This window comes from Lacerta agilis, chromosome 17, assembly GCF_009819535.1.
Source record: "Lacerta agilis isolate rLacAgi1 chromosome 17, rLacAgi1.pri, whole genome shotgun sequence".
Taxonomy (NCBI): Eukaryota; Metazoa; Chordata; class Lepidosauria; order Squamata; family Lacertidae; genus Lacerta; species Lacerta agilis.
The window spans coordinates 14780514-14799508 of record NC_046328.1 but is presented as its reverse complement, the minus strand read 5'-3'; the positions used below and the strand labels follow the sequence as shown (position 1 = coordinate 14799508).

At 44.9% G+C, this 18995-nt stretch overlaps 1 protein-coding gene across 1 annotated transcript in view; it reads left to right on the top strand.

Annotated features, from left to right (window-relative positions):
- The window catches only part of SFI1 (SFI1 centrin binding protein), a 34636-nt gene that overhangs the window by 7233 nt on the left and 8408 nt on the right, over nt 1-18995 (top strand). The window contains exons 5-24 of the mRNA XM_033136113.1: nt 791-901; nt 2182-2276; nt 3955-4072; nt 5502-5604; nt 6086-6242; nt 7862-8023; nt 8563-8633; nt 9199-9291; nt 10037-10134; nt 12332-12398; nt 13115-13245; nt 13345-13426; nt 14071-14249; nt 15282-15357; nt 16279-16374; nt 16988-17064; nt 17221-17323; nt 17495-17591; nt 18475-18635; nt 18791-18865. Coding sequence (XP_032992004.1) covers nt 791-901; nt 2182-2276; nt 3955-4072; nt 5502-5604; nt 6086-6242; nt 7862-8023; nt 8563-8633; nt 9199-9291; nt 10037-10134; nt 12332-12398; nt 13115-13245; nt 13345-13426; nt 14071-14249; nt 15282-15357; nt 16279-16374; nt 16988-17064; nt 17221-17323; nt 17495-17591; nt 18475-18635; nt 18791-18865 — 2152 coding nt within the window. The remainder of the gene's footprint in view (nt 1-790; nt 902-2181; nt 2277-3954; nt 4073-5501; nt 5605-6085; nt 6243-7861; nt 8024-8562; nt 8634-9198; nt 9292-10036; nt 10135-12331; nt 12399-13114; nt 13246-13344; nt 13427-14070; nt 14250-15281; nt 15358-16278; nt 16375-16987; nt 17065-17220; nt 17324-17494; nt 17592-18474; nt 18636-18790; nt 18866-18995) is intronic.

The window sequence follows — 18995 nt, the reverse complement described above, 5'->3', positions numbered from 1 at the left end:
GCAAGAGTGTTATTTTACATGGAACTTGAAACTACAGTTTGGCCAAATCTGCTTCAGCCTGTAGTTTCATATCCTGATTTGGGGGCAACTTGCAAACCATGCTTTATTGTTGTGTCTGAACCATCACAGTCTCCTCTTAATTACTGGAGCACCAGAATGCAGTGGCGGAGCTTCATTCTCCGGCACTGGGGGCGGGGAGTAGGCGGGGGTGGGGCTGGCATGCGTCTCGGGGTTGGGCGTGCCACCCAAAGGGGTGGGGCACGCATACTGGGGGTGTGGCGCGCGTTCTGGGGGTGGAGTGCGCCGCCCATGGGGGCGTGGTGCCCAGCACGGGCGGGGGGGGCAGCCGTGATGGAACCCCACCGGGATCGCGCCAATGGGGGCGGTGCGCTCCCATCACCCCCCCTTCCTCCGCCCCTGCCAGAATGTTGAAATCCACAGCCTTTCATTGTTAGCAGTGTCACCTGCTGTGCTGTGATATTTTGGTAGAGACTGTACTTCTCTGAGCTTTTATTGCTGGTACAAAATGAAGAAAATCACTCATAAGAATTATTGCAACTATAATTGTCTCTAGGAACACTTGTTCACAGATGAAGGGCATGTTTTAGCTCACAGTTCAGCATGCTTAAATGTTGTTGATTTCAGCAGGACTAGAGCAGTCCAATCTCTGGACTGGAAGTGAAAAAAAATGATGACTGAACAGACAAAGGGCGGAGGTTTACAATAATTGATTTAATATTGTGTGTATGTTGCCATTGTCTTATATGTGTTGTATTCTTTCCATTTCTAGGCGCTATTATGATCAGAAGATACTGCGGAAAACCTTTGGAGGGTGGAAGGAAGAATGGTGGGCTATTTGGAAAGAATGGAAGCTCACCATCCGGGCTGACTGCCATTACAGGTCTGTTAAATGTACTTTCTAATACTACATTTTGTAATGTGTCAAAAAGCAAGCTGTGCTATCCTAGCCAGCAAGCAGCCAGGCATGTTTGAGTTTCTACAGTTCAGTTCAGTTTTCCTAAGTGCATGCATTTCTTTCTATGTTCTTACTAGGAAGACACATTAGTCCAGGCATAGGCAACCTTCGGCTCTCCAGATGTTTTAGCCTACAACTCCCATGATCCCCAGCTAACAAGACCAGTGGTCAGGGATGGTGGGAATTGTAGTCCAAAACATCTGGAGAGCCGAAGGTTGCCTATGCCTGCATTAGTCCAATCCGTGGCTCCCGCTAACCATAGTTTAGAGCCCAAATCACCCTCAGTTTGATCATTACAAACAGGACAAAGAAGGGGGTCAGGGATGCATTGCATCCCTACTTTTCTTCTTCCTTGATATGTACAGCTGAAGGTAATTGTCCTGCAGTTCTGTACATTTATATTTATTTTCCCTGATCATCCAAACCACTTTCTCATAGGCTGCCTGCACTGGAAATTCCCTGCTGTTTTTTTCCATTCCGGTGTTTCATGGCCAGTTCACTTGGCCACCAATATTCTTCTCTGGAACTGCACTATATGTAGCTTTGCCAATTCCTAGGCTTTGGGTACCCATCCAAATACAACATGGACTCATCAACATATTTTGGTGGATAATTGCTTTGCAAATAAATTCACATAAGCTACTATCAAACAGAAACCCTCTCTATTGTCTTTTTGGCACCTACGAAATATGCTTCTTTATCCCAACTGGTATCTGTCCTGCATTTTAATTGATTGTGTATATGTGCTCCTGTTGCTTTTATATTTATAATTGATTTTAGAACTTTTTAATATATATTTAACTGTTTTATATTTGTTACTATATTGCAAATTGCTTTGGGGAAGCTTGTGGGAAGCAATTAATAAATGAAAAAATAACAAGCACAACAGTAATAATTACTAGCCCACAAAAGTTTTTACTAGGCCGCCTGCCTACACATAAACCGTACAGTCATTTTTAAACAAAAAAGGAACAAACTTCTCCACTTGGAGGGGATTCTTACTTGCCTTAGGCAAACCAGCAAGTGATTGTTTCCCAGCCTGTTTTTGCCACCTGTGTAAATAAATGAATACTTCCTGTGTTGCAAAAAATTACAGTGCGAAAGCATTCCTCAATAGTAGTTTGGAATGAATCATCTGTACAGTATAGCAAATGGGTAGGCTGGGTTCTGACCCTTGCAAAGTATTATTCACTTTTTTTGGCCAGGTATTTCCTGTACAACCTGATCTTTCGGGCCTGGAAGTCCTACGTACTCCTGCAGCGAGAGAAGAAGGTGACTTACTGTGTTGCAGATTCACACGGTGAGAGAATAGAATCTGTTGTGGAAGCATACAGAATGGAGTAGGGAACTTGTATCCCTCCAGTTGTTGTCAGGCTACAACTCTCACCACCCTTGAACTTTGGCCAGGTTGGCTGGGGCTGTTTGGGAGATGGAGTCAAGGAACATCTGGAGGACCACAGTTTCCTCAGCCCTGCAGTAGTAGAAGAGCCTGGATTGCTGTGTCCATGCTGTTCCAGTGCAGATGGCAGCCTGCTTGAACCCAGCATTGAGCCTTTTCTCTGCATATTTTACTGTGTGTTAAATTAATCCCAACTATCAAAGGAAGCCTTTGCAAAAGCTCAAGATGTTCTCCATCTGCTCTGCAGTATTTCTGAACAGCAACATGTATTTTGCATTTAGAGTTTTGTTGCAGCCAACACATTATTGGATAGTTCTCTGAAAACCTTGCTTCCTGTAAAATCCATGAATTTCTACTGAGATCCTGAATCTTACAGCACAACAGTGCAAACTATGTTGATATATCTACTAAATAAACATTACATTAGCACCAGTAATTTAGCAGACATTTTGCTTAGCTAGCAAGTTGCATTGCTAATTTAATGACACCTAAGCGGCGCCACACATCTTTTCCTTAACAATTGTCTTTTTCAAGAAGCTTTAGCCCTGTACTCTGTATCCTCAGTTGAACCAAAGATTGTGCAACTGCATTGGCTTATCTTTACTCATTGCTCACTCTTTTCAGCTTCCTTTCCCACCCTCCCCATGCTTTGCTGTTTCTCCCAGTATAGAGAGGCAAGCACCTATGTATTTTTTTCCCACTGGAGAAAAAAATACCCTTCTGGTTTTCAGATAAGGAAAGTGGAGGGTAGGACAAAGCGTTACTCTCCCTACCCCCAGTGTTGCTGCTCTGATCAAAAGTGGAGCAACACTTCCAGCAGCTGTTTTAAAGCTTAAAAACTATATGTGAGGCATCATCATCTATTAGTGGATGATGATGGCCCATCTATTAGTGGATAGTGATGGCCCTGGTGGAACCATATTATTTCTTGTTTGTTTGTTTGTGCTATTTCTAGACCTTTTAATTCTCAAAGCTGGGTACATAGAAATTAAAAGCATATGACAGATAAGATAAATGAAATTTAAGTATAAAAACAAAAAACTTTTTCAAAATGCCTGCTGAAATAGAAATGTCTTTTTCAAGTACCTGAAATTGAACAAGGATTGTTCTACTGTTTTCTTATATGCTGCTTTTTATAGTTTTATGCTATGTTTGTATACTGCTAAGAGATTTTTAAGTATTGAGTGGTTTAGAAATGCTAATAAGTAAAATAATCAATCTGAAGATCCCATCATGGACTTGCTACATTGCATTTGGCCTTCAGAGTCCTATTCATGTGAGTTCCAGAACTATGAAGCATTTAAGGTGCCAATCCTCCCTCTTTCCTCAGTGTAGCCCTATTTGCAGCTGCTTGTTGCTAGGGTCTCCCCTTGCAGTCCTCCTAATGAGATAGGAAGTTCCTTTTGTGTCTGAAAACAGTCTGCCGTCAGTCTATTGACCAGCCATACCTCTCTACTGGAGCCAGGCTTTTTCCATATGGGCCAGGAAGGATTGGGAAGTTCAGTGTATTGAACAAAAATATGGAATCTTTAAAATACTTGTGCCTCCCATTAAAACCATGGCTTCACATTTTTCACAGCGGCAAAAATGAAAACACTTTGGACGTGGCAGCGCTGGCTGAGCTATGTGGAATTGCGCCGGATGAAGCGCCAAATGCACTTGGAGGCCTTCAAGTTCAGGGGAAATAGTGCCTTGCGGTGAGAACTGGTTCAGGTTCAAACAAAGGTTAATGGTGCACATGGCGGGATCTGATTTCTTTCCGCAGGGCCTGTAAGACAGAGTTGTTCCGCCTGGCCTTTGGCTTGGAATCAACTTGATCCCTCCCCTTCTTTCCTTTTCCCTCCTGTGATGGAACTCCTATTTGGGGACTTCCCTGGCTTTTTTCTGGCCCATGTAGGACCAGTCTGGATAGTTGGCCTTGGTGAAGATTTGACGCTTTCTTCCCGAAACATTTTTGTTAATTTGAGTTTCTATTGAAATGAGGCTGCACTTTAATGTTGTATTTTAATCTTGTTTTTAAGTTGTATTTTAATCAATTGTTTTTATACCTGGTGTTAGCCGCCCTGAGCCCAGTCTTGGCTGGGGAGGGGAGGGTATAAATAAAATTTATTATTATTATTATCCCAGCTCCATCTTTCTACAAATTCCAATCCTGAAACAATTAATTAATATCTCAATATCTCACCTTTTTCTCCATGGAGCTCATGGTGGTCTTAGTCTGACACTCTAAACATTATACCTCGTTGGCTTTCAATTCCACACTTCAGTGCAGACTCAGTCAACCTGGTTGTTAGTCTGGGCTACTCCACATGGACACAAGAGATATCTGCACCCCTCTTGATTTGATCCCTCAATATCTGACGGCTGGCAGAGACGTATTATTTATTTACTGCATTTACATCCCACATTTTTTCTCGAAGTGGCATACACTGTTTTCTCTTATTTAATCCCCACAACAACCTTGTGAGGTAGGTTAAGTTGAGGAAGTGACTAGCGCAAGGTCACCACCCAGTGAGCTTCATGCATGGGTGGGAATTTGAACCTTGGTCTCCCAGGTCCTAGTATAATGCTCTAACCACTATACCACACTGGTTTGTGCTCCTGCTTTTAATTGTTGGGTTTTTTTAAAAATAAAAAGGAATGTTTTTCATGTTCTATGTTGCCACCAGCACTTAGTGCCACAAGAGCTGATGATACATGTTAATGATAAATAAATAGATTTCCAAGGAAACAATAACTCCCGCACCTCCAAGAAGACAGTTTTTGAAAACTACTGTAATACGTAAAGAATGCTATTCAGTTAGTTGGTTGGCATGGTAAGTTTTTATGTCATGTGGATCAAAAAGGGACCAGAAACATTGGGTATCTCTATGGCAGCCTTTACCAACCTGGTGCCCTTCAACTGTTTTGAATTACAACTCCCATCAGACCTAGCATCACATGACTGTGGTGGCTGGGGCTGATGGGAGTTTTAGTCAAAGGTGTTGAGAGAGCATCATGTTAACAAAAGCTGCTCTAAGAAGCAGATGGGGCTCTATTGTTCTCCAGCACATACATTCATAAAACTCTTTGTTTTCATCAGAGTTAAAAGTCTAAAATGTGTCCTAACCTTTTTATTTTCAACAGTCTTGCATGGAGGTTGTGGAGAAAGAGATGGTCCCAGAATCAAGTTGCTTGTGAAATGGATGGTCAGGCTCTACAGCATTGGGCCCAAGGCTTACAGTTTCGTGTGAGTGCTGGAAATATCAACCCTTTAAACCCTGTGTGCCTTTGTGGTGTGTGCACACACTAACACCGGCCAAAGGCCCAGATTCAGTGTTCTCTGACAACCAGTGCAAGGGCTGTTGTAGTAGCATAATAAAGCACAATATGAAATCCAGTTCAAAAGTTGTGCTAGCAGAGGTTTTGTTGTGGAACTGGTTGTGAAACAAGAAGTATGGGAGCTACAGCAAACTGTGGCACAACTATCCATGTGAACCGTGCTGGCTCCCTTCAACTTCTCTTGTACAAGCCATTCTTGCTAGTGCAAGTGTAATTAGCACACAGCTGAATTTCATCCATTAGCTAATAAAATTATTATTATTTAATTGCTGCTGTTTGTAATGATGGGTGGAATTTCTGTGAATCGTTTGCAGATAAGATCTGCCTTGCCTCTTCTTTCACTGCCTTGTTTTCGGAGCCTTATTCTTCCTGTTCATCCTTGTTGTCAGGCCTGGCTCAAATGGAAGGAGCGCTATACGTGCATCCAAGATGAGAGAAAGGAGGAGGCCAGGGCAGTGATGCATGAGCAGCACAGGGAGATGTGGAGGGCCATGAAATCTTGGCATGTCTATGTGCAACTCCGAAGGGAGAAGGAGCACCAGGACAGTGAGTTGCGCACAATGCTTTGGGACAAAATAGAGTTGATTTCTCTTCCAGCAGCATAGAATGATGCATTTCTTCTAAGAGAGAAGTTTTTGTTTTTCCCTTGGGGTGTTGGCTGTCTCCAAGTGGGCTTAGGCATCTTCTGTTACTCAAAGACAGGAATCTGTGATTGTACTGCCAGTATAGGATGGCCTGGTCCAGAACTGCTGAAAATCTCCACTGCCAAGAAATCCAGTAGACCAGTAAAAGCCTGTACAAAAGGGTATAGCACAATATTTCAAATGTGATTACTTTATTGCTTTGTTTGATAAGGGTGGAGCGTAGTAGAAAACCATGTCTGGGTGCCTTTGAGAGCTAAATACATATGTGAGCCAAAAAAACCTCTCTAGTTTGAGTTTTCAAGAAAAGCTGTTAATTTAGTGGGAGCAGCTCCACTGAGAGGTGGGTTTTAGGGGAGATCCCATTTCCTTAATTGCTGGAAGATGACTTTAGTAGAATTCAGCATGGATTTCTGGAAAGGCTGTGAAATTAGAGGTACTACAGGTGGAGCTCATTCCTTCTGCCCTTGTATTCTTGTGCCTAATTCAATTCTAAAATAATCTTAGAAGCATAATTCCACTCTCTTACTCCTGTCACAGAACACCGAATTGTAGAGTAAACATTAGTGATTCAGCACATTATCAAAACAAAATAAAAAAAATCCTTCCAGTAGCACCTTAGAAACCAACCAAGTTTGTTCTTGGTATGAGCTTTCGTGTGCATGCACACTTCTTAAGATAAACTGAAACAGAAGTCACCAGACCCTTATATATAGTGTGAGAGTGGGGAGGGGAATTACTCAGAAGGGTGGTGGGATTGGGTGACTGGCTGATAGGTGTGGAAAACCTGTTGACGACTGTTAACGACTGCAATTGGTCTTACAGGAAAAAGCAAGGGGGTCTGGTGACTTCTGTTTCAGTGTATCTGAAAAAGTGTGTATGCACACGAAAGCTCATACCAAGAACAAACTTAGTTGGTCTCTAAGGTGCTACCGGAAGGAATTTTTTTATTTTTTATTTTGTTTTGACTATGGCAGACCAACACGGCTACCTACCTGTAATCAGCACATTATGTGTGTGTGCTCCTAAAGAATTACAGAAACATAGAATTATAGAGTTGGAAAGTATCCAAGTGTCATCTAGTCTAGCCCCCAGCTTTGCAGGAATTGCAGTCCTGGTGTTCCAGCTGCCACCCTGGGACAAGAGCTCTAGAATGGCCTGCTACATTGCCCCCCTAGCTCAGCCCCTTCAGCACCCACAGTGGGGGCGGGGCGGGGCAGAACTTCTCCTCACTCCACCTTTCTTTACAAGCTTGAACAGCTGCTGCTGTGCAATTGCTAATTTGCTTTTCATGCAAAATACAATGATCTGAATTAGGCCAAATGCCCATCTAGTCCAGCATCCTTATAGTATCCAGCCAGATGCCCCAGTGGGAAGCCCGCAAGCAGGCACCATAGATTACTTTAGTTTCCAGCTCCTATTTCATGCCAAAATGTCGTATCGCTTGAACACCCAGTGCTTACACACCACCCCATGACCCTGATCCTAGCATAGATAGGACATTTTGCGCTTCTTTCGTTCCAGAGCTGGCCTTGCAGCACAACCGCACCCGGGTCCTCTTTCAGAGCTTCTCAATGTGGCGTCTGACTTGGGAACACAAACAGCAACTGCATGCTCACCAGGAGCGACTTGTTCAGCTGGCTGCGAGGGTCGCCTTGCGAAGAGTTTTGACACGGTGGAAGCAGTGTATCCATATTCTCCTCGTGGTTCTTTCCAGTGGTTTGGGGGGACATGGGTAGTAAGAGTTGAGGTGCATGTGTAAAATTATACTTCTTCTTTTTTTAATGACTCCTTTTGAACATTAAGAACGGCTCTGTATTCCGATAGGTTTGTTCCAGGTCTGCAGCACTGGAGCAAAGACTGGGGAAGGCCCTGCTGTTTGATGTTGTGAGCCCTCATGGCTCAGAGTTGGACCACTATGTCACAGTCTTTAAGAAGACGTGTGTAAAAAAAAAACCCATGAAAGTATTCAGAGAAGTTGATCACCGGGTGCTTATTTTCTCTTTTGCCTAACAATCAAAGGAAGGAGGAGTGGGCACACATTTGGAAAGTATATTTAAAGCAAAGGGAAGAATGTTAGGATAACGCAGATTAACTTGGTGGAATTCACAGGCACAGGATGTAGATTCTTCCCCATAACTTTTATCCAGGTCAGTAATAAACTACTGAAAGGTTGATCTATTCTAGCTGGTTAAGCAAACTTTTTTTCTTAACCTAAATAACAGATGTGACGTTGTGTGCCCAAAAAGCAAAGCACTATGAACTTGCTGAACGCCACTATAGATGTCACCTGCTGGTAAGAGGTTTGTCATATCTCTGGTGGGAGGAAGCCTCGCCTCTGGAATGACCCCTGAACAGGAAAAGTCGGTTACTCCATTCTCCTATGGGGCCACTTTCCACAGTGGCAAGCAAGCACTGTGTGTATACAAGCAGCTTGAGGCCACAGCCAATCTTGGCTTCCTGCTGCATAATTTTAGGAAGGATGGAGCTGGAGATGAACACACTACAGCAGGTTTGATCCTCCATTTGTTGCTGAACTACAACTCCAATCATCCCTGGTCATTGGCCATGATTGCTGGGACTGATGTGAGCTGAAGTTCAGCAATGTCTGGAGGGCCAAGGTTTCCCACCCCTGCACTACAGCTCCATGGCCAGTGCTCTTGTACTGTTCCTCTCTATGTGGCTTGTGTAGGGAATATCCTGGTGGTTTATGCTTAGACAGTATCCCACTTAATACCAAAATCTGTTGTCAGAGGCTGCCAGTTACCCCATATCATAAGATGGGCTGTTGAAGACACACCTTTGCCTTTGTAGTAGGAGTTGCTTCTCCAACATGCTTCTTGCTGTTTTGCTTTTCACAGCACTGTGGGCTGAGTGCCTTGCGTAAGAATGTTACAGAAGCTTCTGTCAAGCAAATGAGGATAAACTTGGCTCATCAGCAGCACCAAGTCATGGTGAGTTTGACTGTGTTCCCTGCTTCATCTACACTATACCAGAACATTTAATGTGCCTTCTGGGTCACATTGGCAAGAAAACCAGCATCTTGTGTTCCTGAGTTGTTCCTGTGGTAGAAGCAGTGTAGCAAGCTACAGAAAACTCTGTCTGTATTTGTGTGTAAAGTTAGGAACAGTTAGTTACATATGGACCACTGTGTCAACATCATGAAAGGATCTTCTTTGTGTACCTGTACAGACCAACAGGAGTACCCTGACTCTGACTGGGCTGGACTCAGAATTTATGGTGATGTTAGGGATAGGGAAGTAAAAGTTAGGGATATGGAAGTTACCGTTATGTGTCAGAGCAACCAATCTTCCAGGTAGCAAAAAATTAGGTATCATGTGTCGACTATAAATAGGTTGACCTACATGTGTGCTGTTGTCCAAATAATTTGTGGCCTGTCTATTTATATACAGCATTCGGAAGTATATTTAAATCCAATTTATTGGTATTTATATAATAGTTGTATCTTACTTTTTTGAACTTATATGATCACATATTATGACATTTACCTAAAATAATAATAAAGAGGAAGAAAAAGGATTGTCTGTCACATTGATCAGTTGCCATTGAAAGCAAACATCCCTTTGCTGCTCTGTTGATGTTTTTATTTCAAAAAGACCCTCTCAGTTGGCATATCTGTGTTTAAGGGAACCAGGCTTTAGGGTGCTTCACACTCTGTCTCTTCTGATTTTCTTTTAGCTCTTGCTCAGGTTCTGGAATGGATGGAAGTCTCGTTTGGAACAGAAGGAAGAAGAGCAATACCACTCCCTGACACTGTCAGCTCATTCTCACTACAGGTGAGGCAGTAACAGAGCTAAAACCTGGTAGCTGAATTCTTTTTGAAGTCTGGAATGCTCCCATATCTTGAACCTTCTAGTTCCCAAGTTGGTTTCCTCCAGAGGTTTTGGACAATAACACACATCAACCCCAGCATCCTGCAGCCATGCTGCCCAGGGCTGATGGGAATTGTCCAAAACAGCTGGCGGGCCCGAGGTTGGGGGAAGGCTGTTCCGGCCCATGTTATTAGGAATGAGCTCATTCTGCTTGTTCTTTCTTTGTTTCCTTTTAATCTTACATCTATTACTATTACATCTTTCCATCTCAGAGCTCACAGTGGTGTTGACTGAGCTCCTGGGAATCCCCCTGTTTAAGCACTAGCCAGACATAGCCTTGCCTAGCTTTTGAAACAGGATAGTAATTATTGTTGTTGTTGTTGTTGTTACTACTAGTTACGGGTAGGTAGCCGTGTTGGTCTGCCATAGTCAAAACAAAATAAAAAAAATTCCTTCCAGTAGCACCTTAGAGACCAACTAAGTTTGGTTTTGGTATGAGCTTTCGTGTGCATGCACACTTCTTCAGATACACTGAAACAGAAGTCACCAGACCCTTATATATAGTGAGAGAGTGGGGAGGGGTATTACTCAGAAGGGTCGTAGGAATGGGTGATTGGCTGATAGGTGTGGAAAACCTGTTGACGACTGTTAACAACTGCAATTGGTCTTACAGGAAAAGGCAAGGGGTGAGATGGATAAAGATAGCTTTGTCATGTATAATGAGATAAGAATCCAATGTCTTTGTTCAGACCAGGTCTCTCCATGGTTTTAAGTTTGGTAATGAGTTGCAATTCAGCAACTTCTCTTTCCAGTCTATTCCTAGACAATGACAGTTCACTTTCTCAAGCTCTGGGAGGAAGACCTTTCATCGCCTACATACAGCCACCCAATCTTAAACAACTCCTCACCCACAATAATACAACAACAGGACTTAACATGGACACTGGTACCAGGGCCTGCAATAAACCCAGATGCCAACTTTGCTGCCACATACACCCGGACAACACCATTACTGGCCCCAACAACATCAAACATACCATCTCAGGACTATTTAATTGCTCATCTTCTAACATTGTGTATGCCATCAAATGCCAACAGTGCCCTTCAGCTCTCTATATTGGACAAACAGGCCAAACCCTACGCCAAAGGATAAATGGACATAAATCTGATATCAGGAATCACAAGACAGAGAAACCAATAGGAGAACACTTCAGTCTCCCAGGACATTCTATACAAGATTTCAAAGTAGCTGTCTTACTACAAAGGAATTTCAAAAATAGACTGGAAAGAGAAGTTGCTGAATTGCAACTCATTACCAAACTTAAAACCATGGAGAGACCTGGTCTGAACAAAGACATTGGATTCTTATCTCATTCTACATGACAACACTATCTTTATCCATCTCACCCCTTGCCTTTTCCTGTAAGACCAATTGCAGTCGTTAACAGTCATCAACAGGTTTTCCACACCTGTCAGCCAATCACCCATTCCCACCACCCTTCTGAGTAATACCCCTCCCCACTCTCACACTATATATAAGGGTCTGGTGAGTTCTGTTTCAGTGTATCTGAAGAAGTGTGCATGCACACGAAAGCTCATACCAAGAACAAACTTAATTGGTCTCTAAGGTGCTACTGGAAGGATTTTTTGTTTTGTTTTGTTACTACTGTTATTCATATACCACTTAATCAGTTTCCAAGCAGCAGATCAAGTGTTACTCTCTGGGTCATGGGAACAGGGCAGGGAAGGGGTACCCAATGTTGGTTCCCTTTGGCAGAATTTTACTACTTAATAATTGCTCGTGTTGGCATAGGTGGCTTTGTCACTTGTTGATGGTGACAAGAGGTACAGTTGACACTGGCAGAACTGCTTGTAATGATACAAAGAGCAAATCATTGATGGCCTTACTCCATCTGCTTTCTTTTGTGCTTTTGCTGGCTGAAGTCCACATGAAGCAGCACAAATGAATCCTGACTGTTGCATCCTCATTGCCCCCAAACCATGGAGACCTCTACTGGGTAGCATGAGTGGCAGGTTAACCCCTGTGTTTTTTATGCACTCATTCTGTGTCTGTAGGGAGCTGTCCTTGGTCCTGAGCTGAAGGGAACTGTCCACTACGTTAGGGGCAACTATTGACAGAACTGCATACTTTTCATTTCAGGACTGTGCTGCTGCACAGGTGTCTTAAGACCTGGTCATGCCATGCCAACTGGAAAAGGCACAGAAAGGTAAGGGGGCATAGTCATCTTCAGACTATTTAGGCTCTGAATTTTCCAAGTGGGATCTGCTTTTAAGTGATACACTTTCCCTTCTCCATATTTATCCTTTTCTCATTGTGTATCAGTCCCACTCTTTAATTGTCTCTCTCCATCATTCTCATTCTCATTTTCTTTTCTTTTCAAAAAACACATGGTACTTGATGCTGGCCTACATGGTTGTGTATCACCAGTCAAAGACTGATGTCTTATAAGGCCGCCTTCCCCAGCCAGCTCCCATCAGCCCCAGCCACCATGAACATTGGGCAGAGGTGATGGGAACTGCAGCCTAGCAACAGAAAGGTCGCTAGGGCAAATTAAAGTTCTGCTTCATGCAGTTCCATTGTGGTGTGGGCTCTTTCATCAAGACCCTGCTAAACTCTCTCTGCTTACTGGTAGGCCCTCCAAGCCAGCATTTTTCAACCTTAGGCTCCCAGATGATTCTGGACTACAACTTCCATCACCTGTAACCATTGGCTATACTTCTGGGAAGCCAAGGTTGAAGAACACTGCTCTATAAGGGAGAGAGTTGTTCCTTACTTTTAAGTGAAAGCTGCTCTATGGGTAGCTGCTTGCCACTCTAGTCGCTTTGTATCACGTGTGTGTACATGTGTCTTTGAGATGCTTAAGCCCTCCTGGTTTCTCCGAGTGAGGCTTTTGCCGCTTTTGCTTTTGCCATATGTCTTCAGCTGCAATATGCCAGAGCCAATAGGCACTACGAAGGTGTGATCTTGCCTGCCACTTTTGAGGCCTGGAAGCGATTCAGGGATCATCAGTGCTGGTGGAGAAAGATGAAGGGAATCGCCGTGTGTTTCCACAGGTACGATGGAGGGTCAATAAACAGAGAATGTTGGGGAACAGCTTTTGGCATGCATTGAGTGCCTCGTGAAAATCTAGTGCTCTTCTCCCTGCTTTCCAGAGAAATATGCACAAGGCGATGGTTTGAAAGGTGGCAGCTGAGAAAACATGAGCACCAAGAGAACCACATGGCAGAGGAAATGGTAAATCTAGAAATTTATTTTTGTTTCAGGATAGTAGACAATTTCTATGCTGCTGTTCTTGAATATACAATATCAGGGGTTTCAGACAGGAGGCAGGTGGATGCTTACCTTGGCAAGGGGTGAGATGGATAAAGATTCTGAAATGTCCTTGCTTGTTGTACCTGCTTATTGTACCTGAGATGCCTGTGCCAAGTCGTAAATCTTTAAACACATGTCTACCAGTGCCTCACCCTTAAGGCACCTTTGCTTACTTGGAGGCACTTGCCCTGGCCTTCAGACACATTGCTCTCTTACTCCTTATGCACCAGAGAGGAATCCTATAATTCCAAATACGTTCTGGGTCTCAAAGTCATGATTAGGCCACTTGGAAAGAGGAAGTAGAAGGAAGCAGGGTATTTTTTGCACCCACAGCTGCCTCTGGTGGCACTTGTGCTGCCATTCATTCCAGCTCTCCTTCCTGGCTCCCCCTCTCATATTTGAGTGACGATGTTGATGTATGAGATTTATTTGGGTTCCTGAGCTCAACTGGGTGGCCATCATTGGGGACAGGTTGCTAGCAAAAGAATTACCTACCTTTTCAGGAAGCCTGGCATGTGGCACGCACAGCATGAGCTGGCTTCAAAATGCGCCCTCTCCCTATGTAGGCTGTTCTGCACTCTGAGCGACGGCTGCTGTCCCAGTCCTGGTGCTTCTGGCGCAGGAGAACTGTGGTTCAGCTGGAAGAGCATGAAGGACTGTCCTTAGCCAAAGAGCATCACAGCCACCAAATCCGGCAGACTGCTTTCTGTCTTTGGAAGGAGAACGTTCAGGAAATAAAGGAAGGGTAAGATAACAGAAGAATCAATAATAGCATAGTATGAGCCTGGCTGCTGGATCATGCCAGTAGCTCATCTTGCCCAGCATCCTGTTCTTCCAATGGCCAGCAATGTGTCCTAGTGGGAAGCCCACAAGCAGGGCCCAAGTGCAACAGAAACTTTCCCCATCTTTCATTCCCAGCACCTGGTATTCAGAAGCATCTTGCCTCCAACAGTGGAGGTAAGAGCACAGCCATCAGGGTTAGTAGCCACTGATATCAGCAGGTCCTGCAGCTATAACTGCTTTAGGCTGACTTTACCTGACTGGCAGTGGCCATGTTCCTGCAAAAAAGACCTACATCCTTGTCCCTTCAACCTGCGGTCTGCATCAAGCCCACCAAACCTTTGCAACCTGAATTCCTGCCGCTTCCCCTTAGCTTGCTATTGCCTCTATGGAAGGAAAGGGAAGCAACAGATTGGAAAGCAAGCCTGATCCAGATCCACTTGTAGGGCTCAGTCCCCATATGACCTGTTTCAGACTCTTGTTGTTCCAGAAGCTTACTTGCTGGTTCTGCTGCGGCTCCCTCCTTTGGCCATGTCTTGGACAAGGCACACAGGCAATTCCCAAGCAGACATCCTTCAGGCCAAGTAGTTCAGGAATAGTGATACAGTGGTACCTTGGTTTTCAAGTGTCTCAGAAGCCGAATGTTCGGTTTTTGAATGCCGAAAACCCAGAAGTAACTGCTTCCATTTTTGAACATGCCTCGGAAGTCAAACAGCTTCTGCTGCATGTTTTCCAATTTTTCCAATTGAACTTGCAGCCAGCCCTTTGCCCCTCAGTTTTTTAACGTTTCAGAAGTCAAACGGTCTTCCAGAACAGATTACGTTCGAGAACCGAGATACCACTGAAGCAGCATTACCATTTATAATACCGCTTTGGGAAAGAAAGTACTTTACGTGAGATAAAATGGCAGGCTCTGCTTTGAGGCTCACCACCTAAGACAGTAGCACAGAAGGCCCACGTCTATCCTGAAGAGAGGGTCTGCTGTGTTTCCCTTTAGGAGGATGAAGGAGGCCAGAGCTTCAAGGTTCCACTCTGTCAAGCTCCTGCGATGGTCTTGGAGCAAGTGGCGACAGGTGAGAGATATACCTGATGGATTTCACATTGGTCCTCTACCTGTTGTGACTCACATTCCTAGCCTTGTAGGCAGGTGTGTGTGTGTGTGTGTGTGGATATATGTGGTGTGTTCTGCGTACCTTGAAATTCTTCCCCCAATAAGCCAACATTATGAAATGAAGTAACATAAATTGGGAAGATCTGCATCTGTCCTCTGGTGTGGCATAACTCTGTCACACATTCTCAAAGAAGTTTGAAAATGTTGGTAAGGATAAAAGGAACAAAAGAAGGGAAGAGCACAGAGATGAGGGAGAGACAGGGAGGCTGTGGAATAGCTAGTGGGGAAGGTGGAGGAGACAATTGTCAGCCTCTCCTCCAAATGCTGACAAACTACCTTGCTGACATTTTGGCTTTGAAGATGCCCGTAGTCATTGCCCACACAGTTTCAGGCTTTTCTCTACAAGTGCTAGAAGGGTTGTCTTTAAAACAACAACATTGTGAAATCCAATATTACTGGGGTACCAAATCCTGTGACCACTGTTAGATTCCAAATGTGAAGAACTTGAGACCATGAGAGAATTACAGCAATTGAAGGCAGAGTGTAAATTGTTGCTGCTGATTTTAATAAAATGGTTTGACTGTTGTTGCAGCCATTCACTGTAGGAGGCAGGAGAAAGATGATTCTCTCAAGGAAGTAGGAGGTGTCTCCTAGTCCAACCTTTAGCTGATTCTTTTTTTCTGAAAGGAACACGCTTCCAAGTGCCATGGGAGGCTCATGGGAGGCTCATCTGGAGGGTAGCAGTTTGGAGAAGGCTGATCTAACTCATCTGAACAGCTGTAACACTCTGCTTGGTTGCTATCCCACCCTGCCGAGGAAGCTGCACTTTCCTTTTTTCACTTTGTCCCACACAGTGACGTTCCGCTCCCCTTTTCCCTTGCAGTTCTTGAGGCACCGCTCTGAGAAGTGGACAAAGCTGGTGAGAGCCGATGTGCACCACCAGCAGGCTGTGCTGCACAGGGCCTTGTCAGCCTGGAAGGTATGGCTAAGCTCTTACTTGTGACACCCCAGGTGGCTTGGCTGGGCCCAAGGACAGCAGCCCCAAAGAACCACCAAGTTTGGCTGAGCTGGGATGGAATCCAGTGTTGCCTTTGCCTATTGATGTGGGATACCTTTCCTTTTTGTGTCATATTGGTGGCATGTGCAGAAGGCTTTGCAATGCTTGTCTTGAGGTAGGGGCTCTGCACTGCAAGGACAAGTTATGGGAGTGCTCAGAAAATGTGTTAGCCCTTTACATCAGGAATGCTTTCCTTCCTTCCTTCCTTCCTTCCTTCCTTCCTGAGAGAGACTGAGCTGTGAAGAGGAGCAGCTTACCAGTGAAGCTGCCTTGTGGTCCACATCAGCCAGAATCCTCCTCAGCAAAGAGGGTATCAGACAATGTGGCACTTTAGCTCTCTGCCTCTGGGTGGGGGGAGCCAAGAGAAGCAGAAATTTCCTGTTTCTTCCAAGCAAACATTCCTTAGCAGCAGCAAAGAAGTCCTCTAATTTCCTTAAAGGGGAACCTGGACTGACAGTAAATACCTCTGATTGGGGCACCTGCTTTGGTAAAATCTCAAAATTAGGAACAATGATTTCACATTATTCTCTTGCAGGCTTACCAGAGTCACATCCAGCACATTCTGTCCCAAGTAGCCAAAAAGGAGGAGGAGCATAATCAGCGGCTGCTACGGTAAGCCTTCTTAAATCTGTGGCGATGCTCACCCTGGTCTGACAGTCTTGGAGGAACCCTCTCCCTCAGCCCTCTGCCTTTTCCCCATCCTGGGCTTCACAGAGGGAAAGGATTTGCTCTTTGTTAGAGCTTTCCCCCATCTCTGTTGGCCCTCAGGCAGGCACTGTGCACCTGGAAGGAAAATGCTGCAGATTCCAAGCATGAAGCTGAGAAGGCTACTCTGGCAGAAGAGCATCACCGAAGAGCATTTCTCTCAAAGGTAACTTCCATCAGGAAGGAAAGCTAAACTCCCAGTAAAGGTCCCTTGTCCCTGGGCTTGTTGGGGTGACTCAGGCCTGACATGATGCCCTTGAGCCTCCAGTTGAGGAAGTAAAAAGACAACACAGTATTAGGAGTCCTTAATGCTGCTGCCCCTGTTTTCTCTGCCTAGGTTGTGCTCAGATGGAGGGATGCAGCCTCCTTGTGTGCGTACCATCGTCAGCAGGAGGCAGCAGCTGTGATGGAGGCCAGGAAGCATTTGCATGCAGGTGAGTGTAGCAATTGGCAGTATGGCTTGCTTGAATGGCACGTGATCTCAATACAGGGGTACCTTGGGTTAAAAACTTAATTTGTTCTGGAGGTCCATTCTTAACCCTGAATCGTTCTTAACCTGAGGCGCGCTTTTGCTAATGGGGCCTCCTGCTGCCGGTGCGCAATTTCTGTTCTCATCCTGGGGTAAAGTTCTTAACCCAAGGTACTACTTCCAGGTTAACGGAGTTCGTAACCCAAAGTGTTTATAACCCGAGGTACCACTGTACTAGCCTTCTGCCTCCTCCTGCACTGGGTCACTGGATTGGGCCTCTTTGTATGGCAGCCATATACCCACACCCTCATGTAGTGGAGGAGGAGGAAGGCCTGTGATGGGTGATTCTTCCCATTCATCAGTGGATGCAGGATGCATAGCAGCTTCAAAGCCATCCTCCAGGGAAGGACAGAGTGTGTGGGTGTGGTTTTGTGCAGTTCTGGGTTGTACAATATATATGATGGTTGTAAATCACCCCGAAAAAATTAAGTGAAGGTTAAGCTAAAAACCTTCTATGTAAAATGTAAGTCCACAAAGCTTTTATGTACATGGGTTCCAATACAGAATTGCGCAGTTCTCCAGGTTTCCAACCTCAATGTTACTTTTTGCTGTGCTGTGCTGTTTATTAGTGAGCAGCCTCCCTCCAACCTGGTACCTTCTGGATATTTTGGTGCTGGAACTTCCATCACTCCCAGCACCATATGCCCAATGCTGGTTAGAGTAGATGGGAGTTGTGGGGCAAAATACCTTGGAGAGCACCAGGTTGGGGAAGGCTGCTCTGAGAAATAGGATGGGAGGAGGGCTGGGCTTCTTCTCGCTCACAATTTTTGATCTTCCTGTTTGAACAGTGAGGCTGCAGGCGATGTTTCTTCGCTGGAAGGAGTCCTACGTTCAGTCCTCTAAGCAGAGAGGGCAGTTTGTCTTGGCAGCTCAGCACCATGGGAGACAGCTGCTTAGCAAGTGCATGGCCAGGTGGAAGCAGTATCACCTCCAGTGTATAAGGAAGATGGTGAGGAAATTTGCAGATTTCCATCTCTGGAGGGTAGGAAGCAGTAAACCAGACATGTGTGGAAGGCTTTCTAGGACAGCCAGATAACTTTCATAGGAAAGGGCCAAGCTCTGTGCCTCAGAGCAGCAACCCTTGTGCCTCTTTCCCCCCTGCAGCTTCTGCAGAGACAAGGAGATCAGCTGATGGCCCGGAGGCTTTCTTCTACCTGCTTCTCAACCTGGAAGACACAGGTGAGGTCAGACACATCCTTTCCCCCTTCCAGCCTCTGACTGCAGTGGGTCCATCTGAAGGCTGGGATGGATTAGTGAGGCTGCTGACTAGTGACCATCATGTGGCATTATGGGAAACCATATTGTGTGA